A 23,001-nucleotide genomic window follows, 5' to 3' on the forward strand; every position below is an offset into this window, starting at 1 on the left:
TTAGGCTGAGTTTCCGAAACTATGTACATCATCATTTTCAGTTTCCATTTGCATTTTCCATTGAGGTGGATCAGTTGCACCTTCTCTTGCTCTCAGCTGGTCAGCGTGTTTTCTCTTTACATCTCCCCCAACTACAACTGTGTACGACAGCTCTCCCGTCCTTTCTTGTACTGTTCCTGGTCTCCAGCCCTTCTTCGTTTCATTTTGAACCCACACTTCTTGTTTGGCAGAAAACTCCTTTGGTTTGGATTTTAAGTCGTGGTAGTACTTCTGTCGCCACACTTGATTTTCTATTCTCTCTCTGCTATTACACCTCCACCTATCCAAAGCTGTCGGTAATCTTCTACCATAGAAAAGGACTGATGGTGGTTGTCCTGTGGTCTTTTGTGGGGTGTTTCGATACGCAAGCAACACTTGTAAAAGTGCAAGTGATGAACTGAGACCTTCTTGTTTGCAAGCACTATATCGACTCTTGAAGGTTCTGATAATCCTCTCCACTAAACCATTGGTTTTTGGATGATACGGCGCTGATGTGACATGACATATGTTATTGTTCTTACAAAAAGTCTTAAACTCATGGGACGTGAATGGGGTGCCATTATCGGATACAATTTTTTTAGGAATACCATACCTCGAAAACCAAGTCCTTAATCTATTTACAAGAGCAGCAGTTGTCGTACGGTCCATAACTTCGATCTCAACCCATTTTGAGTAAGCATCAATTCCTACTAACCAGAATCGGTTGTCAAATGGACCTGCGAAGTCGAGATGAATTCTCTCCCAAGGATCACTTGGCACATTCCAAGGATATAGAGGCACTTCTGTGTCAAATGATCGGTTACTCTGGCAAGGGTGGCATCTACGGACATAAACCTCAACATCCTTATTCAGATTAGGCCACCAAACATAATACCTTGATAGGGATCTCATGGCCTCTATTCCAGGATGTCCTTTGTGGAGTTCTTTCAACACATTTTCTCTCAAAATCTGTGGCACCACAATTCTTCCTAATCGCATGATTATGCCGTTTTCTAATGTCAGCTCTTCTCTCTTATTCCAATATGGTTTCATAGATGATGGCAAGCTTTCTGTATCTTTTGGCCAACCATGCTCCAGGTAGTCTGTAAGTTTCTTCATATTTGGGTCTTTCTTATACTCTCTTACAAGTTCATGATTTTGATAAACTACGTCAATTTTCTCCTGAACCAATGCTCGAATCTCTCTCTCATCTGGATCTAATACTTCTTGTGTCTTGAGTGAAAACCGAGACAAAAAATCAGCCACACAATTATCCTGTCCCTTGATGTACTGGATCTCAAAATCATACTCCATTAAATACAAAGCCCAACGAACCAAGCGGTTGTTTACTACTTTGGTAAGATCTCGATGCATTCCAAATATTCTTTCAAGTGGCTTGTGGTCCGTCCTCACCTTGAAATGTCTTCCACTGAGGTATTGTCTAAACTTCTTCACGGCAAAAACTAACGCCAGTGCTTCCTTGTCAACTGTAGCATACCTTTTTTCTGCTTCCGTTAGTGTCCTCGAGGCGTACATGACTGGCCTTTCCGTTCCATCCGGCATCAAATGTAACAGCACTGAACCCACCCCTTGTTCACTAGCATCACATTCAACAATGATCGGCTTTGATATGTCGTATGGGACTAATGTCTTCTCTAATGACAGGATATTCTTCAACTTGTCGAACGTAGTTTGTTCGGTGTCAGTCCATTTCCATTTAGTCTTCGTACCAGTCAGCTTATGCAAGCTCGAAGCGATCGCATGAAGATTAGGTATGTACCTTTCATAAAAATTTAGTGCTCCTAGAAAAGCTCGTAATTCTTTCACGTTTCTTGGCCTTGGTGCGTGTCTTATGGTTTCAACTTTGTCTTCGGAGAGATGAATACCATTCCCATCTATTGTATGACCTAAATACTTTACAGACTTCTGAAAGAACTTACATTTTGACAGTTTTGCTCTTATTCCACTTGATTCTAGCCGCCTCAAAACTTCTCTAAGAGTGGTTATATGGGTGGTCGTATCCTTACTAGAAATGATTATATCATCAAGTAGAACTCCAACATTAAGTCCTTTTAGTAAACTTTCCATGTACCTTTGAAATTTTGCTGGACTTGAGGAAAGACCAAAAGGCAACCTTTTGTAGCGAAAGTAGCCTACATGAGTTGCTATTGTAAGATACTTTTGTGACTCAGGGTGTACTTTCATTTGCAAGTACGCGTCTCGAAGATCTATCACTGAAAATATCTTTCCATCAGTTAATTTGGAAGTCAAGTCATCAAAGGTCGGCAAGAGGTGTCTCTCCGGAACTATGTTTGGATTCAAGGTTGTACGAAAATCGCCACAGATTCTGACTCTACCTCCACCCTTGTCTACGTTCACAGTTGGGGTACTCCATTCTATCGGTGTTTCGGAAGGATCCACTGCTTCCAAAACTCCTTCCTGTACTAATCGCCGTAATTCTCTCTCCACTGCCTCCCTTAAGGGGAAAGGAACTCGTCGTGCCCCGTAAGATACAGGTTTTGTTCCACTTTTTAGATGGATAACTTCATTAGAGTCAGATATCGTTCCTAGCTCATCACGAAAGAGTTCAGAAAACTCCTGAGTTAATGTCACAACTTCTTTTTGTAACTCTTTTCTACAACTTTCTTCATTCTTGCCTGTCTCTTTACTATTTGTCTTTCCATTATCAATACGCCTAACCCTTACTTCCCTAGGCAAACTAAGATTGAAAGCTACACTCCACGGCAACCCAAATAATGGAACATCATCTTCTAGTAATACAATAACTGGCAATCGCTTAGTACGATTACGTAAAGTAACGTCCACAAAAGCCTTACCCATGACTTCTAGCTTATTTTTCCCATAGCCAGTGATTACATCAGACGTCTTTTTTAGAGATTCGCCACTTGAATTGATCTTATCCCAAAGAGACAAACTTATAGCACTTACCCGAGCTCCTGAATCAAACTCCATTCTAACATTATACCCGTTCAATTCTACATCTATCGTAGCTCTGGGAACCTTACTCTTGACAGACCTAATTTGTGTTCCGCTAACATCAATATCAGAACTACACTCATCATCGTAAGTTTGATCACAAGAATCATCTACTTTTCTCAAATTACCATCTGTTCTCTTGAAAAATTTATGTTTAATTTTGCACATTCTTGCGAAGTGGCCTCTCCTTGAACATTTCTTGCACACAGCAGAAATAGCAGGACACCTATCTTCACTAGGGTCATGTGTAAACCCACATCTATAACACCTATTGAAGCCAGTAGATTTCTGTACCTCTGGTTTCCTCTTTTCCTTACTGTCACTTACTTTAAGAATCTCATTTTTACACGAATGTTTGGAAACTTCTTCTCTCGCTCGTTCTATAGATTGAGCTAACTCTAGTACTACTGTTGACTTAACACGCTCACCTCGGTTATTAACTCCCTCGGGCCATCTTTGTCTGACTTCGACTTCAAATTCTGGACAGTTGCTTCCTACTGCAAACCTATCTCGTACTCGTTCATCTAAGCTATCTCCATATTTACAACTTCTAGCTAAAGACTTCAATCTGTTATAAAACAAAATAAATGTCTCACCATCTTTTCTTATTGCTCTTTCGAACTCAAACCTTGTTGCAAAAAGGGTCCTTGTAGGCTTGAACAACCGGTTGGCTTCCTCTTTGACTTCGTCGTAGGTGCACTCCTCCCAGGCCCTTGGATACATCTGGTCCGACAGTGCCCTGAGGTGCTCCTCTCCGATATTTGACAATAGAAGATCTCGCCGAGCCGCTTGTTCTTCTGTGTTAGCACCACCCAGTCCCTTAACTCTGCAGGTCAACTCAAAACGAGCTATGTAGTCTTCCCACAATTGTTCACTATTATACTCTTTAAATGAAAATCTGCTCATTCTATCTTGTATGCAAGACATGTTACTACAGTCAATTACACTCCTATACTGAGACTGGTCTGTTTTCCTCGGCATTTTCTCGTCGCCAATATAGAATAATTAATTATTAAAACTCATTTTAAGTAAACTCAACCAAAAACTATTTATTTTACAAAAACTAAACAAATATGTAAACAAACCAAATAGCAGATGATTCATACTTCATAACTCAGCTGGTAACAATAATCCTACAGTTTCCAAACACCGATGCAAAAGCGTCCCATTTGAGAAAATCTCTTTTCAACAGTGCAATCGACGAAATAGTATTCAGATCTGGGTTGATATGACATTATACTACAATGCAATATTGCAGTCAGAGAATCGGTCTAAAATCGAATTATTTCGTTTATGGCAAATCCCCAATTGCACTGAACAAATGTTAGAAACGGTTTGGAATCTAAATTAATAACTATAGCATTTTTTTGCAATTTAAAAGTAAATTATCCAAAGAACAAATTAAAAGTTAACTTAGTTTTAAAACTGTTCACTTACACCGGATATAAACGATGTATAACCTAAAAATTATATAACCTTAAAATTGTGTTCAGCTCATCCAAAATGATGACACAAAATATGAGGAAATATAAATTATCACCCTTATCATCTTAAGACATTTTTAAGGATATTTCCACTCTGTTCACTTAGATGGCGTTTTTGTTCACTGCTTGTTTCATGTTATTCCAGTATTTGAAAGGTAGTTTAACCAAATAAAATGACCCAACTATAAAATTGATCCAACCTCTGGTTTTATAACCAAACGAAAAACACCAACCGCAAGAGATCAACACTAATATTAGAAAAAGAAATATTTCATCGACACTAGCATGTCACTTAACATTCAAGGCCAATGAATTTAATCTATGGTCTAGGTAGCACATTGTTGTTGTCACAACTTGCATAACAATCAGCTAACCACATCTGTGCCTCCTGTATTTCTTCGGCCTCAATGAAGAAGTGTTGTACGAATGGTAATTTTGGACTGGTCAAGTCACTCTTCTACAAATTTATAGCCGATTCTTCCGGTTATCTTTTCATATGCATCATGTTTTAAATTAATTCTATTTGTAAGAAGTCACGAAACATGTGTGTACAAGATAGTTTTTATTCACATAAATCTAACTTTTGACGTATAGGACTTACAAATGTTTTGAGAGTAAAGAGGATGATTTAAAAAAATGTTTTAATCAAAGGAACAGGTATTATCAGACACTTTCGAAAAGAACAGTGATCTAGAGGCTTATTCACCATAAACATTGTAATTTTTAGTGTTTCCATGGAAACATATCTAAAAAATAACTATGGTAACTTTATATCCATGGTAATAAGAGCTCCAACAGGATTTAAAATCGGTAATATGAAAGAAATCTCCCCTTATATAAAGAGTGTACCCAAACTCTCTACACAACTTTTAAAGTTTCATTCCTGGACCAAAGACGAAATAAATAATATCACATTCGAAATTTCCAAAACTCAATAGCTACCTGTGCAGCCACAATTGTGTTTTTCCAAAATAAAATTTTTTCATTGTTAAAGAATTTTTGTGGTGAATTAACTTTTGCTACATGGGTTATTAACGCTAACACCTATTTTTAAAAAAATTGTTATTTATTTGTGTAACTAGTGAGCAAAGGCCTTTTTCACTCGTGTCACATTATATTTTCCCTACAGTCACTATAAGGCATATAAATAATTAGTCTTTCAAACACTTTCTGTTTTTAGGTTAGGTTAAACCCAAGCCATTAACGGAATGGGAAATACTTTGTAGTCGTAGTATCTTTAGGTGTTACTTATTTTCTAGAGTACAGGTATAAACAGTAATAATCAGTATAAACAACTAATAAACAAGTAGATTGTTCTTCAAAATATGGCAAAAAAACATTTTCTGACAGTTAAGTAACTTTTTTACTTACGCACCAAGAGGAAAACAGTTCGTATGCTCGTTCATACTTCTTTCTTGATTTTTCAGGTAACAGGTTTAATGAAACATGTTTTCAGTTTCTGCTATTTCTGGTCTACCAGTATATTCACAATCACTTTCACCGAGTTCATTACTTTTAAACACGATTACTACTAGTAATCGTGCTTTTAAACATGTTAGGTCCACTTATAATTCGTCTTTCAAATACTACACTTCAGGTTGTGTTCAAACCAAGCGTTGAACGAAAATAGAACATAAACTATAAACACGAATGGACAGGTTAAATCGTAGCTATAATAGCCAATCAGCTGATTATAGTATTATTATCTTTAAGTGTTGCCAACCTATTTCTAAGCGTACACGGATTACGTGCCTAATAAAACCACGCTATAATAAACCGTACGACAGAGTATAAAACATAAAACAAAGTATAAATATGCAGCAATTAGCAGCTTTCTGTACTATAAACAGTGCAAGGAAGCCAACTTTGTCGGGTGACTGTAGGAAATCATTATTTTTTCGAATGTTTAGTTTCAAAATTGTGGACATTTAAAAGGTTTAAACTTAAATAACATAAAAGCTAAACCGGTAAACAAAACTTTTGATGTATTGATTATTTAGACAATTTGATTACAAATCTAATAATATCAAGTATAAGAGAATTGGTTCATAAATAAAGGAGAAAACCTATTTTTATGAAATTCTGTCGAACTATATTTTATGTTGCCAAATTACCACAGATATTGCTTGATACACAGTATCTTAAAAATGAGTTTTCTCCCATATTTAAAAACCAATTTTAATTTGTATCGTTATATTTGTAATAAATTCGTCTATTACTTCAATACTTTATTCTGAAATATCGACCTACGAATAAAACATATCCCTAGTGGTTTAGTTTACCGATATAGATTTATATTATTTAAGTTTGGTGATTTGGAAACAGCCCTTCTTTATAAACCAAACATTTTTTTTCTTCTTCAAACAGGTCTTTGCGCCATTAGTCTATGAATTTCGATTAACTAAAAAATGCAGTTTTTTAATAAAAAATAGTTATGTAAAAGATGCAATCTTGGCTGTAGGGTACCTTTTGAATTTTGAAAATACTTTAGTTTCTTTAATCCAGGAACGATGCCAAAAAAATCCATTAGAGCGTTAAGGGGACACCCTGAAACTGGAAATTTCTTATAAGTTCCACCACGTTCGGCAGGACGGGTTTGTAATGCATAAAAGACATTGAGACATTGGAATTTATACGTACATTGTATTCTTTAACAATGCGCCTTTTAAAATTTCAATACGGCAATATGGAGAAATCGTTTGATGACTGATAGTCTACGTCTACAGCGTATCTTTTGGCATATTGCAGAAAAATCTTGTTATTCTATGTAGCAATTCCATTAGGTAGAGCTCCTTCAATTACTCAAACTGCAATTCAGATACTGCGCAAATCCGGCCTCACGCGAATTTCAGGCGAATGTGTATAAAATAAACGGTACCAGCAATCTGATACATAGTTTCTCCCATTAGCTTGTCAACAACCTTTGGGTAAGCGGTGGGAGTAACTATGATATTTTAGGGAAAATCACAAAAGTTGCAAACACTTTTGAACCGTAATATTTACAGGGATATTTGCACTATTTGGTTTTGAATTTCAATCAGAATCGGGTTTTTTTTATAATCCTCTTTTCCATTTTTATGGGGTTTTGTGGGAAAATAACATAATTTACAATAACTTTTGAAACTTAATTTTTAAAGCATTGGAGGGTTGCACATATAGTCAATGGTTGCACTATGTTAATAAGGACTATAAGGACCATCACATACTAATTTCAATTTTGTTTTCGACTTTTTTCGAAAATCCTTTTTTTTCTTTTATTTTTATTTTTTTGGGTTTTTTTTTAAATAACATAGGCCTAAGTTATAATTTTTAAACTCTAATTTTTATAGGAATGGGAGTTCCACCATTTTGTACACAATTTAAATGCTACAACATACTAAATTTTTATTAAAATTGTTAGGGTAGGCCTACCTAATTAGAAAAATTTATTTTCAGTTATTTTATGGGTTTTTATGTGAAAATCACCATTCAAAATCTAAATTTCAAAAAATTAAAAAGAAGCATGGAGATACCATGGATTAGTATTACTTATCAAATTTATCAAGTATCATTTTTCTCGTGTGTAGCAAAGTGCCACTTTCGCACACTAGCTACACAAATAACTATTCTGGTTTCCCTTCAACTGATTCTATACTCATTCCAAGCGTTTCTGCTTTGCTTTCGTAGCACTGATTTGCAGGCGCTTGTTGTTTCACAACGTTACCACCGTTATCTTTTACAAAAGTAATTTCTCGTAATAATTTATCTTTTACTAAAGTTTAACATGTGTCTGCTATACAAAATAGTCTAATAAAGATTCCAAACAAATTGGGTATAAGCATTGACTATTGGATACAGAAGTTTTTGTATTAATAGTCAAAGGTATAAGTCACTTTACTTTGATACTTTATTGTTGTTTTATATAATTAAATTTGCTACACGTAAATGTTTCTTCAGTTAGGTAACATTTCACATCATACATAGGCTGGTAATTTTTAGACAAACTCGTTTTAATAGCTGGCCTCTCCTATGGCAGAAAACATTCGCATTTAAGTAATGTGCCCCGTTTTTATACAATTAAATATAGCAATTTGAATTAGATTACATAAAATTAGAATTTAATATCTACGCAAAACTTATTTGTGTTTGGATTTAGGTCAATTACTATTTTTATCACGCATTACAGACAATGAGTTGGGTGGTGGGCTGTTAGTTGTCCACTATACATAGAGCAAGAAAACCAATATCAGTTACATAGGTACCTATTTGTATTCGCAAAACCACCTAAAAGCTTAATCTAAGGGAGAACACTTGTAAAATCTTTTACAAATCTTCTATATATTCATAAGCAAGCATGTTTCCAAAACCTTTTTTCTCAGCTCGTGTCTCAGCTCATGGCAGGGAAAATCGATGCATACTGTTGGAAGTATATTTTCCTGTAGATGTGCAGAATCCCTTCATAAATTAAAATAGGCTCAAAACAAGCATAAAAAATAAATTTGAAATTTGAAAAAGATTAACATGGGTTTGCCATGCTGGTTACAAAATAACAAGTTAATATAAACAGAAAATCAAAACAAATTGAAGAAATTCCAAACACATGTTTTATTTACAGCTTGGGGTGAAAATAGAGAAGTCTGTACATTACATATTTTTGGTCAAGTTTTCGACCACTGGACGACCTCTAGTTTAATTTAAAAAAAAAACAGTATGGTAGCCTATTTTTGGCAGGCTCTGGTATTTAACATTCATGCAGTACCTTTAAAGGGGTGGGAATTAAATTAGACCTCTCTGAGTTCTGAGCTCTCCTTATCCTCTTAACTTTTTGCAGCTTGTCATGGGAAACTCACATAGTAAAACATGTTTGGTCAGCTTGAATTATTATCCCCTGGAAAACAAAGATAGGAAGTGTTCCTGAATAATTAACTGCGGTTGACTTACTTTGCGGTCCTGATTTAAGTTGGTACGGTATCCAACCTGTTCCATTAGTGTACAAAATGTTTTTGAAAATTATCACAGTTAAATTAAAATTTCCTGTTTGTATTAAATTAGTGTTTGTATTGTTAACTCCATTTTATGGAAATAAATGGAATGTCAGATAAGTGATAACCACCGTTAAGTAAGTTATATTATTTGCACACTGGGATGTGAAAACAAAAGTTGAATCCGTCACTGTAAAACTCAAAAGATGCTGAAAACTGTATTCCATAATAGTAACTTTTATAACAAAAACAGGTATATTACCTTAATATTCTTGTAAAAACATACAGTTTTTATTTCAATTGTGTTTATACATTTTAGATCTAATAAAATCTGAATTGTATACCAACTAAAAGGGCTTACAAATAAAATACTTTTTTTATGGCTTTTGATAAAGATAGTTCTTCCATACAGCAACAGATAAACTGTGCCTAGTTATGTGTAAAATCCTAAGGTTCGCACATCAACATACAAAACAAAAAACATAAGTACAATTTTAAAAAGTGTATTGAGAAATGGATTTTGTATGTTTGAGAATCATTATTAAAGGTAGCAATGAAAATGTTAATTTAAATAATAAAATTAGAGGTAGGCCTAAGTAGAAAAATGTTTACAGACAAACGAGATAATCATTTACAGTTAACATCCAGAAGTTGTTGCAGTTAAAGTAAAAGTGCACAAAAATGCACTTTGATTGCAAATGATTTTGAATTCTTTGTAAAATATTCAACTGATTTAAGCAGCCATTCCTTGTAATTTTTTCATGAATGGATGAGTTTCTGAAGAACACTGGTTAGCCATGATGTCTTTCACTTTGTTAAAGTAGATTTCTTCCTTCAAAATACTTTCCCTCAATTGTCTTTCTTCTTCCTCGCATTGCTTCATCTAAAACAAAAATATTTCATTGTATAAATCTACTCTTATAAACCATACATAATTAAACATGATGTATAATCCATCTCTACACTAACAAGCAAATTACAAGGATAAGGGAACCCAATGGTCATCTATGGTTTCCCCCTCAATACATTATTCCAATCAAAATCTCAGTCACCTAGTCTCACAGCCCCCTAACCATTAAAAATAACTTCTTGATCACCATTTTTATAGTGCGTTCACACAGCCGTGGCACCTGAGGGATTAGGAGGCCCCAAGGGTTTCCATGGGGTGTCCTAATCCGTCAGGTGCCACGGCTGTGTGAACGGAGTATAATGACACGTTTTTTTAAGAACAGCTACCCATAACAGCTAGTCTATAATCTTTACTCAAATGGTGACGAGATTTTGTATGTGGTAGGTATACCCTGTTTTAATTTTAGTTCAATGTGTTAGATGACTGTTTACATTGTTGTATAGTGTTTTCTATGTAACCAACCACTCACACTTGAAAGAGTAAATTATGGTTTTTGAATTGTAACGATGCTACAATAATAGCAAAACATATTGTAAATGACCATGAGAGTAACTAACCAATAGTTATCTCCAACATTGCCACTTACCAAAGTCAATTTGTTGTCCTCTATTTGCTTTGCTAAACCAATGCGATATTCCTTCTGTTCCTTAGCTTTTGCTTTCTTCTGATCTTCCTCCAAGGCCAAATGTTCCAATCGCATAAGCTCTGCTAGTCTTGCCTCTTCAAGCTCTTTTCTCTTTTCCTCTTCTTTTCTCTTCTCTATTGCTTTAATTTGTAAACATCGCTCCCTCAATACTGCCTAAAAACAATTAGTTTTGAGTGAAGAGTGTTAAACTACCTAAATAATTTAATGGGAATCTGAAAGATGCAACGAACAATGACGGGAAATAAGTAATTTGGGGTCACTAGCTGATGTCAACGTGATAGGACATATAAACCAGCATATGGACAGTAGACAAATTTTGATTTAAATACCGTAGTGTGCATGGTTGTAAGAACTTCCAAAGGCTTTTACCAGTAAAACTGGTAAGTGACAAATTTTATTTCTTGCATTGAGACTTTTGTGTAAATATGTTTTTGAGGTATTCCACAGTCTGAACTCAGCAACTAACAGGTTTACCACCAAAATCATGTTTTCTTACTTACTTACTTACTGCTGGGGCGCTACAAATCGCAGTCGATTCTTCGCCTCGTAGATCAGCCTCTTCCACGCTTCTCTGTCCGCTGCCATCTCCACTGTCCCTCCACACTGACTCACATCTCTCTTAACTTGGTCATACCATCTCATTTTTGGTCTACCCAGTGGACGCTTTCCAGTTGGTACAGCAGAACATACTTCCTTCAGTCTTGTTCCTTCTTCCCTTCGCAATACATGACCTAGCCAACCTAATCTTTTTGCCTTTATCAAAGCTATTATATCAGGGTCCTGGTATAACGCTCGCAGCTCTCTGTTTTTTCTAATCCGCCATTCTCCTTCTTCGTTTACTGGGCCGAATATTTTTCTTAGGACCTTGTTTTCAAAAACAATCAAGCGTCCTTCATTTCTCTTGGATAGGACCCAGGTCTCACTTCCATACAATAATACTGGTTGAATAATGGTTTTATATATTCTTATTTTTGTATCAGATGATAGGAGTTTTGATGACAGGAGCTTCATACATGCACCTAAACATTTATTGGCATTTGCTAATTTACTTAATATTTCTGTATCTTCTATGTTAAAGCTATTTACAGTAACTCCTAAGTATTTAAAGCTTTCTACTGGTCCAATTAAATAGTTGGCTATATTGAAATTGGTGCCTCTATTGATGGGATGTCGTCCAAACTTTATTATTTTGGTTTTTTCCTCATTTAGTTCCAAACCCACTTTTTTACATTCTTGAATAAACTTGTCGGCTAGAAAACACAAATCCTCCGACTTTTCAGCCAATATCACCACATCATCTGCGAAGGCCATGACATTTAAGTCTACACCCAATTTTAGGCCCCTCTTTAGATTTTTTACTTTTTGTAGAGCTTCTTCAATCGCTATGTTGAAAAGAGTGGGGGAAATCCCGTCCCCTTGTCTCACTCCTGTATTTATACTAAAGCTCTCCGACATTTCTCCATCTACCTTTACTTTCGCTTTTGATTCGTCAACACATAATCTTGTCAAATTTATTAACTTTTTAGGTATGCCATGTTTTTCCATTTTCCTATATAAGGTCCTCCGATCAATGCTGTCGTAAGCTTTCTTGAAGTCAATAAATATCCCATAAAAACTCTTATTATATTCATAATATTTTGAGATTCCCTGTTTAAGCAAAAATATTTGGTCTACTGTCGATCTACCTTTCATAAAGCCGGCTTGTTGATCCTCAATTATTGATTCTGTGTACGGATTTAGTCTCATTAATAGAATTTTTGAGAATATTTTATATATAATCATGTTTTCTTAGTTGGATATAAGTTTATTTTCAACATACAATTAATAACTAACATGTTTACCCCTACCTCTTTCAGTTTGAGGGCTGCTTCACACTTCTTTATATCAGCTTCTTGTTGCTTTGCGTCTATTTTAGCCACTTCTCTTGCTCTGAGTTCATCAATTTCCTCTTCTTGCCTTTTCCTTTGCAGATTCATCTCCTCTAGATGAGCTTTGAAAAGTTCTGATTCTTTTCGAAGCTGGGACTGAAATATTTAAAATTTAATTATTAGATGGAAAGAAATTTTTTTTCTAAAGAAAATTTCAAAATTATATTTTTATAATGAAATAAACATACTTCCTAATAGCATATAGATTATACATCATCTAATGGTAATTTTAAGGTTAGTTCTGTTGGCTTATATAGGGTCAGGGAACTGTTTTTATGTTTTTTTTTTTTTTTTTTTTTGTTATTGTAGTAACTTTGGAAATAATTTAACTGAATGTCCCAATCTATTTGCAAACTTGTTTATCCTATAAACAAAAAGTAAAGCAAAAACCGTAAAAGCTATCAAAAATTTTAGGGAGATACATAAGTTGACATCGGTGCACATCTATATAAATAAAATTACAGTTTTGTCTGTACATTGCTTAGAATAATGCAGTTTTTGGTTATTTTTACGTTTCATAGCCTAAGAAAGCCGAAACGAGTCTTATCTCAATTTCTGTCTGTATGTCTGTCTGTTTGTCCATTCTGTGACTTCGTCTGTAACGCCAAAATGTCATTTTACGCGGCCTACTCCTAGAAAACTAGAGTACCGATCAAGGTTCTAATCATTTTTCTGTATTTACTGGATTGGTGAGAGTGTCTTTGGCTATAAAAACATGGCCTCGCTTCTTTTTAAACAAAATAACGAACCACCAAAAACCCAATTTTGTTCGATTTTTGTCAAATTTTCTCCCAATGTTTACTATTACATTTTATGAAATAACGATCAGCTGTTTGGATTAGTTCTCACTTCTACTAGCTGCCACTGATATGTTTACATTAAAAGTTGTTTACAAATACCGCAACCATTTCCGATCAAGTTTAGTCAGCACATCCAAACCAAGTGAGATTAAAAACGTTGTGCCTTACTTAACCGGTTTAATTAATCGCAAGTGCAACGATTGTTCTTGAGTTTTGATAGCCGGGGAAAATACCGTGAATCAGTGTTGTATTAGTGCAAGGAAACCTACATTTTTTTAATCATCGCCACCAATACCGTAGCTTACAAAGGTTTCCACTCATTGACGGCGCTTCAAGGACAGTTGTGTAAAGTGCAAAGTAAAAAATCACAACTGCTGTGGGTGATCGTGGATGTTGCTGCGATCTTGGAAGATCTTTCTGATTTCGCTGTGATCGTACCGTAACGGAGGTTTAACTTAACAGATGTAGCTAAACTCGCTTTTCCAATATGTCACTTTTGGTTTCTACTTACTTACATTTCGACAACGATATGGTACTTTTCCTACTTAGGAAATAAAACTACAAACGTACAAAACCCCAGATTTGTGCGTTTTTTGTCACATTTCCTCCGAATGTTTGCTAGATATAACCGATTATCGTTTAGAGATTGCGTAATCTTTTAAGAAACCTTTGTTTGGATAAAGGTGGTTTCTTCAAACTGCCATTAATATGTTAACATTAAAAGCTGCTTACAAATAATGCTATTAATGGGAAATAACTTTGATTTTCAAAAACTTAAAAAAAAATTTTAAACCAAAGGAGATTAATAACTTCGGTACTGCACCACATCAAGTTAAAGTTTTTTTTAGCAAACCATAGTAAGTTTTCAAAGCTTTACGTTGTTAAAGTTACATGTTACATGTTTTGTGGCCTGTGTATTTATTTATTTATATATTTGCCAACAGATTAATTAACACCTATAATACAGTTTGATTAGAAGGACAGTTTGAATTAGTCGTAAGTTCTTTTCTCAAATGTAAACGTTGGTTGTTGGTACTGCTACTTTTCCTTAGAACCGGTGGTAGCAGTAAGAATCATTTTTACATACAAACACATCACTATTTTCACTATTTATTTATAAACACTGCACCTTATTGCTTATTAAATTTAATTGATGTGTTACTGTATAATTTTTAGCGTTTTCTGTCTGGACTCAAAAATGTGTGGACACTATTATGTATTTGTGTGTGTATGTCTGGTAACGCATTAATGACCTTATTTTTCGTGGAAAAGACAAGAGCACCATTGTTGATAAAAATTTCAACCCGAATAAAGTGTGCGGTAGTGAGGTTGAGGTAGTGTTTTAACTACTTTTAACCAGTGTGAAAAGTAACTTTAAATTACAGGCCTACCTTAGGGCTATGCCTCATAGATCTATACTGTAAAGCAATTCCTTTCATCGTTTTATATAAAATATGGACTAACACGATCGGGTGACATTTAATTGCGAAGCATTCGTTTTGGCTTTGAAACTGTCAGGTATTGTATTTGAGAAGGTTTATATGTATTCCTAAACAGTTATAGTTTTGCCATCATATCTGGAAAAATGCACACTAAATATGCAAACCAACTCCTGTTCTGAATATAAGGTTTTAACTTACTACTAGATTCCCGTACGTAGAACGGGCAAACAGCTAGTCAATACTAATCATGCATTAAAACATGCTTCAGACTTTACAATAGGGTGAGAACTCTATTTGCACTATTAAAAATCAATAGTTTTAAGTAATTCACTAATCCATGATTATTTAAAAAAGATATACTATATGAATAGTTTATTTAAAATTCCCTCATACATAAATTTATTAGGATCTAACTACTTCATTTATCACCAATCTTTTAAGTCATCTTCTCCAAAGAATCAGTTTGCCCTGGCGACAAAGCTAGCAAATTCATTCAAAGAATCGTTAATTAAAACTTAAAATTATTTGTTAATTTGATTTAATTCTATTCTATTGTTATCATGCTCACATACTGTTAACACCTACTTCCCAGCCTTGCAGCGTAATATATACTGAATAATCAACTCACCTTATTATCATGGGCTTGTTCTTGTTCTTTTCTCAATTCTTCTTGGATCAGCTGACAGAACATATCATTGAGAACTTTCTCCTGAGCTTTTCTCCGTTCATATAACTCAATACTCTGTTTGTTCACCTTCTCCATTTCCTCATACATCATCCTCTTCTTTAATTCCACTTCCCTTTTTGCTGATGAAAGAAAAAATTTTAGAACAAGGTTTCGGGATCTGATAATTTATTTTACTGGAAACGGGTAGGTTAGGGTTTATAACAAAAAAACCACTGTACAGTTCAACAGGAATATAAATAAGAAGTGTAACAAAATGTAATAATTATCTTTGTACTTAATTTAACCTAGTGTGTAAAAGAATTATTATAGCCTTAGTTAAAATTAAAGAAATTATATGATTATTTATACTCTATATCAAAATTAGGAAAGTTTTTGAAACTATTATCCATGCTGTTAAGCTTAAATTGGATTTAGATCAAAGATAGTAGAGAAGGTTCCAAGACATCTTCCACAATTGGGATATTATGTGCCGATTTTCTTTCTCAAAGAAGTACCAAATTTATTAAAATGTCTCTAAAAAAAACTGGAAAAGGAATTCCATGAAAAGTGCCACAAGTTTGGATCTTCAACGTCCCTTACGTATTATATTCTTTAATAATGTATAAAAGATAACCTAATTCTTCTTCTTCGATCAACTTTTCCCTCTCCTTCTGAAGTCTTGCACGTTCCTCCATTTTGAGCCTCTCTTCTTCCTCTTTATATAGTTGAATTCCTTTTATTTGGTTTTGAAGAATGTCATTAATCTCCTTCATTCTATGTTTCCTTTTACGTGCTTCTTCCTCTTCATAGGCAACCTGCACATTTTATACTCAGACAAATGATTTGCAAAACTATAATTTTAAAACTCTTTAAAAAAATATAATTTTAAACCAACAATAAAATTAATTTTACCCGACAAATAATTCTTAAGACTTCATAAAAAGGTGTCCATCTAAAGACCTACAAGAAAACTTTCTAGGTGTATTATTGTCAATAGATCAACCAATTCTTAAAAAAATTGCTTCAGATAATTTAATTTTACTCTTTTAATAAAGTATAATTTTATAGAAATATAACATTCAACAATTTGCAATTCATACAAAAAACAAAAATACGAGAACGATGATGATATGATGAGATGATGACGATGAGGATGAGTGTAAATGAATGAAGTTCAAAAGGTGGTTGTACCCTCTCATCTAAAATTTTTTTATGTTTGACACACGCCAACACTGGTGTAGTCTACATTTTCCAGTGACAGACCACTTGCCATTGTGCTGGAAAAATACAGAAAAATCAGAGTGAGAATGCCATTCCCACAAAGTTTGCCCCACTAGAACAGTGCATGTTAACGTTATAGTTAGTTTGAACAAAAACGAGAAAGCTAAAATACTGATTGGAAAAAATTGCTGTAGAGTATGATAACTTTTGATGGCTGCAGACAAGCCATTCTTTATTCCTTTATTGATTTTGTAGTTTTGGAAATAATTTTCTTAATATTAAAGATGAAGTAACTTTTAGGATAAAAAATTATCACAGTCGAAATAAGTCACTGACAGGGTGTGGTAGAGTAAAATACTAATTTAATTCAAACAAAAACTTGTTAACAAAGCCAGACTGAAAAGACAACTTGTTGCAAACTATAGCTTCTTAATGTCACACTGTTTGCTTTATACGTGCTTCACCACGAGATGATGAGACAGAAGAAAATTACTGTTCGTGTTCTTTGAATCTACTTTAGAAGACAGTAACATATACAGGGTGTTAAAAAAGTCCCAGGACAGTTAAATATTTTAAAAAATAATGCAGATAGAGCTACAATACTTGGTACAAAGTTACAGGGCATAAAACTCTATTTTAACACATAATCAGTGATCCAATAACTCTTCAGGGGGATAGCCCACGAGGAGTCGGGAGAAAATCTTAAATGGAAGCATAGGTCAATTAGCACATCAAATCAAAGGTCTTTTTCAGTAGAATACAATGCCGCAAACCGCACTTCAAAAGGTTGATCCTGAGCAAAATGGCAGATGTTCAAAGATTTCTTGAATCCGCCATTTTGAATCTTTGAACGACTGCCATTTTTTACTCAGGCATTCTTTTGAGCTTGAATTTACGGCATCGTAATCTACTAGTAAAGACTTTTAATTTGATGTGCATATCGACCTATGCTTACGTTAACAATTTTCTTCCGACTCCTAGGGCTGTGCCCCCTGAGGAGTAAGCATATAATAGCAATGTAAATTAAATAATCTTTGAACAACTGTCATTTTGCGCAGGATCAACCTTTTGAAGAGTGGTTTGCGGCATTGTATTCTACTAAAAAAGACCTTTAACGTGATGTGCATAGTGACCTATGTTTCCATTTAAGATTTTCTTCCGACTCCTTGTGGGCCGTCCCCCTGAAGAGTTATTGGATCACTAATATGTGTTAAAATAGAGTTTTATTCCCTGTAACTTTGTACCAAGTATTGTAGCTCTATCTACATTATTTTCTAAAATATTTAACTGTCCTGGGTCTTTTTTACCACCCTGTATATACTTTGAAAAAGAACTCAATTACACCCCTTAGTTTTATAAAACGCTCACAAAGCAACCCAAAGTGCATTTTGTTGACTATAACTAACATATATATTTATTCTTGAATAATTAGTTGACTAAAACTGGTCTATTTAGATGGGATACCTACTTTGGTAAAAAAAAACATCAATGATACTGAAATTTGAGTCACATAGTACTAAGTCTGATCCTGATCCATATTGATGATGACAAAGTAAACATAAATAGTTACTGTGAACATCAATTTATGTCCGTTATTCTTTACATATCTACATGAACCATTTACTGCACAATGAAGCTTTGAAAACAGCAACAGACTTATCAAATTAGCGTTACCATCAATGCGTAGTTTTTCCTCGCCACATCCTCCCACATTTTCTCCATCTCTTTATCAGCTTCTCTTTGCTTTTGTTTATCTTCTACCTGCTTCAACACCGCTTGTGCCACCTCTTTTGTGTTGAGAGCTTCTCTAAATGCCCTCAACTCTTCACAACGATTCCTGATAAGAGAAAAATGTCCAGTCAGTACTGTTTTTCTGGGGCTAGAAATGTGTGAGATGCAACTGTGGTGAAAGCTAAAAGAGACCTTGCAGATGTCTTCAGCTTCAATCACCAAGATGGTAAAATATTTTGAAACTCATCTAGGAGACTACTTGAGCCCTTATCTTGTGTGGATGTATCCATTGTGTTTCTTATTTGAACCATACAGTTATTCTATATATGTAGGACTAGCCCTTCTTTTGTAATTTTCCAGCTTTTACTGAATTTATGTACGAATATGTACTGATCTTGTTGTGCTTTCCCACCTGATCACATTCCTGATCCCGAAACATGAAAATCGTTTTACTAATCATTGTGGGAAATATCAAACATTTCCACAATAACCCAATAAAAAACCTAAACTTACATCAGCGAAAATAGACTTCAAGCAAAGGCAACCTGTATTATATTCCCGTAGCTAAGGTAAATAAAATGAAGGATTAAGCACAAACAAGGGGAGGGGGGAATCTGTATAAAGCTCCAGACACAACCGAAGCTAAAAGCCGAAGGTTGAGGGGAACTTGGCATTTCATCAGAAAAATCTTTGACGGTTCAAGACTCAACATTCTTTATTTGGTGAGTAAACGAAATTAAAAAAGTGTCCTTGGTAAATTAAAGGAAAATAAAACTAAAAAAGGCTTTTTAATGGGAACGTACTCATGTATACTCACATGTACTGTTGCAGCCTCTTCTCGGCCGCCAGAGCAGCGTCTTCAGCTTGTCTGCGTACTTTGACCTCCAAAGCCCTCAATCTCTGGTCCTCCACCACACTGTCTGCCTCATGCTGTGACTTGGACACCATCTCTCTCATGTAATGCCTCTCCTCTGACAATAACAGACTGCGCAATCTGGAACAAAACAATCAAATGACTCCAGCTGATCTGTGCGATGACCTTTTTTCAGTGTGGCCTTGGATGACCAGAGACTGAGAAGTATAAGTATAATAAACTTTGACTTTTGGATACTGAAGACATCTCATCTGTGTGGAACAGCTGTTGCAAATTTTCACTTTGATTTTGAATAGATGCTTTGACTGTAATAGAAAGAACTAGACATTTCATTCCCACATTGAAGTTGAGTTGTAGCATAGACTAACCAACACAAGTAGACTTTTCATCCCGTTTTAAACTTTGAAGCTCGTTTTTTGGATCTAGTTCATGTACATGTACACATGTACACATGTACATGTGAACATGTACTGTGTTCATTATTTTTAGTCCTCTCGAGTTACTCAGTTAACTTTTAAATTTTGTTTCATCTGAAGAAGGTTTCTTACTTTTTTAAATTCAAATCTATGACTCTCTGGTTTTCATTTCCATCAAAAAATGTATTCTCATGCGAGTAAAATGCTTTAGAAAAGGCTTATTTTGAGGTATTTACCAGTCACTTCACACTTAAATTTCTACAATTAGCACAAAATTACAACTGTACAAGCCTACAAAATATGAAATGAATAAAGTAACATAAATATATTTTATATCGGTTAAGGTCCAAGCCGGCAGTGACGGAGATCCTAAACCCTTGCATTAGCGCACGGTGGACAGGTAGAGTGCACCCTTAAGCCGCATCAACACAAGACCAATAGGCAGGTTATGGGACAAGTTACCTGCCTCTAGTGTATTTCAAGTTACCTGAGGCAGGTGACCTGCCCACCAACAGGCTTTATGTAAACACAGCTTAAAGTCTAGGTATATGGTGACTGCAGTGATAAATAAGTGCAGGAAGGTGGTCTCTCACTAATACTATGTCTGGTTTATCGCCAATAATCATTGCAACCAAATGAAATCCTTTTATTGGTAATTACTCTTCTGACAATAAAAGAACTCACAAGGTCTTGGATGTTTTGACTAAAATACCGTATTAAAAATCTGGGAACACAGTTTTAACACTATTACCTCTGCATCAAGTATGATAAAATTGTTAGATAAAGTTGTGAATAAAGTTGTGAATAAAGTTGTGCCACACAACTGACAGAGATAAGCCAGAGAATTTTGTAAAACTAATTTGTTCAGTTGAGTTTTGTTTCTGTACATTCCTAAACAGGAAGAAACTCGTATGTCCTTATAGATGGATAAGTAACTATTTTTTTAATTTTCTACAATAGATTTAAATAACCACATTATTCTCTTTTGTCTCCTTACCCGGTTCGAAAGCAGGGTACAGCAACTACAGGCCTATATAACGGAACTTACTTATATTCTTTTACTAACCTCTCTCTTTTACAGTTCAGGTTCTCCTCTGCTGCTTGAAGACTTTTATTGACTTGGTCGCGTATTTTTGTTTCCAGGCACTTTTTATCTGTTGACTTGTGGAATTTACTCTTAAGAATATCACGTTGGTTGGTTTTCAAAGTTTCCTCTTGATCTTTTGCAGCTTCGTCGATCATTCGTTGGTGTATCGCCATCAGACGTATTCTTGTATTAGTATTCGGCTGTTTTGCTACCTGAATAAGACGATTTTAGCAGTTGTGCAATCTGTTCTGTTTTCTCACTGTGTAACAGGAATTGTAGTTCAATCTAATTAGTACCTATCACCTCCATAAAAACTTTTGGAAATATTGACCTCGTCTTAAGTCAGCTTGAAAGTCAAACGACCATTTATAAGCCTTCATTAGTACATTGTGATTTTTTTAGTTTAATGATGGGTTTGATAAGTTTGAGAAAAACCACTTATGAGATGGAAATTATTTTTTTATAAATTGATTTCATTCTAACTCAATTTTGTTTGATTTTTTAATTCAATAAATAATTATTATTACTGGATAACTGAGCTTGTTTTGAACAAATTTAAAATCCAATAAATATTTTTATATTAGTAGTATTTTTATAAAACTTACTAGTCCATATGAGTATGGGGCACAGCCTGGTATATCTCTTCCTTTTCTGTACATTTTCTGTTAACAAAATATAAGATATGATTACACACTAGATTTCAATTTTATTATTGCTCTACCATTGTAAGTAAGCAGGATTTGATTCCAAATCTTGACATTGTCAATACTCATTTGTTATTTTCAAAATTGTGGTGTAGGTATCATGTTAGAATTAGCTTAATTGAAAACTCGTTGTAAAAGGGTCAGCACCCCAATGAGTTTTTCATACATGATTGATTAATTGATTACAAGTACAACATTATAGTGACTATTTTCAAACAGTAAATTTTGATTCTTCTAATTTTGAATCTGAATGAAATTTAACTTTTCTTATTTTCTCTTCATCTAATTTTATCTGTAACGCGGATTTATTTGTTGACACTTTTATTCCTACAAATCTAAACATATTTACTTAGCCTATAATTTAACTGTCTACTATTATTCAGATATTTTTAAGGTTAAATGATGATTGTATCCATCAACTCAATCACAACGATCACGTTAAGTTATTTACCACATTATTATTGGTCAAAAACATTTTAATCGCGATATTTACCTGTAACCACCCCCCCACCCCTCCATAAACGTTTAATTTGTCCAAAAAGGAAAAAGAAAATAATTATTAAAAGACACAAGTTGGCTAGATTTCTCATCCTTTGGAAATTTTGAACCTCGTTTTTTGTGTCTAGTTCATGTTGGTGACATTGATAGCTATATAGTGTCAACTAAATTTTGTTTATTTTTTAAGGTTAATTTAATTTAATCAAATTCATCATTTGTGCTTTACTGTTGGGTTATAACTAGGGGACGAGTTATTGTTTATGATTAGGTTTAATATTACTGAAATAACAACGAACAAATTGTAATCAAAACACTACAGAGCACCGGGGAACTAACAATAAAATTGTCTTCAGCTGATCTATAAGGATGAGGATGAGAAAAACTCTACTAAGTGATCATAGTGTTTAAACTATGATTTTACAATAATAATTTGCCATTGAAATATTTCCCTCTAACCAATGAATATACCTCTAACCACACAGAATTAATTACAGTATTTACAAATGTAATCTAATTTTAGTTCATATTTTAGTTCACTCTTACCTTTTGGAAGTAAAAATATCTTTTTCTAAGAAAAGAAAAACACTTCGGTTTTACAAGTAAACACACAAATTTTG

The 23,001-nt window shown here is 34.3% G+C and overlaps 2 protein-coding genes across 2 annotated transcripts; both read right to left on the reverse strand.

Moving 5' to 3' along the window:
* On the reverse strand, positions 1-3,996 carry LOC128997493 (uncharacterized protein K02A2.6-like). The gene has a single exon (XM_054423131.1). The coding sequence runs from the start codon at positions 3,994-3,996 to the stop codon at positions 1-3; it is 3,996 nt and encodes a 1,331-aa protein (XP_054279106.1).
* A 5,824-nt stretch (positions 3,997-9,820) lies between these two features.
* LOC128996883 (trichohyalin-like) lies at positions 9,821-23,001 on the reverse strand. Its single transcript, XM_054422410.1, has 10 exons — positions 22,928-23,001; positions 21,788-21,844; positions 21,162-21,394; positions 19,623-19,799; positions 18,749-18,911; positions 16,488-16,668; positions 15,815-15,993; positions 12,864-13,040; positions 10,957-11,169; positions 9,821-10,343 (listed from the first exon to the last, which is right to left on the reverse strand). Exons 2-10 carry the CDS (start codon positions 21,839-21,841, stop codon positions 10,194-10,196), a joined length of 1,527 nt encoding a protein of 508 aa, XP_054278385.1. The 5' UTR covers positions 21,842-21,844; positions 22,928-23,001; the 3' UTR covers positions 9,821-10,193.

Source organism: Macrosteles quadrilineatus, unplaced genomic scaffold, assembly GCF_028750875.1.
Source record: "Macrosteles quadrilineatus isolate MER2022 unplaced genomic scaffold, UCM_ALF_1.0 Scaffold_6__1_contigs__length_79288215, whole genome shotgun sequence".
Lineage (NCBI taxonomy): Eukaryota > Metazoa > Arthropoda > Insecta > Hemiptera > Cicadellidae > Macrosteles > Macrosteles quadrilineatus.

Bases quoted from the DNA above. Each gene is read 5' to 3' on its own strand.
- LOC128997493 (XM_054423131.1), bottom strand. From the start codon at position 3,996: ATGCCGAGGAAAACAGACCAGTCTCAGTATAGGAGTGTAATTGACTGT.
- LOC128996883 (XM_054422410.1), bottom strand. From the start codon at position 21,841: ATGTACAGAAAAGGAAGAGATATACCAGGCTGTGCCCCATACTCATAT. The intron at 19,800-21,161 runs GTTAGTAAAAGA...GTTTTGTTCCAG, and splicing joins CTGAACTGTAAAAGAGAGAG to ATTGCGCAGTCTGTTATTGT. The intron at 10,344-10,956 runs GTAAGTGGCAAT...TTTTTGTTTTAG, and splicing joins AGGACAACAAATTGACTTTG to ATGAAGCAATGCGAGGAAGA.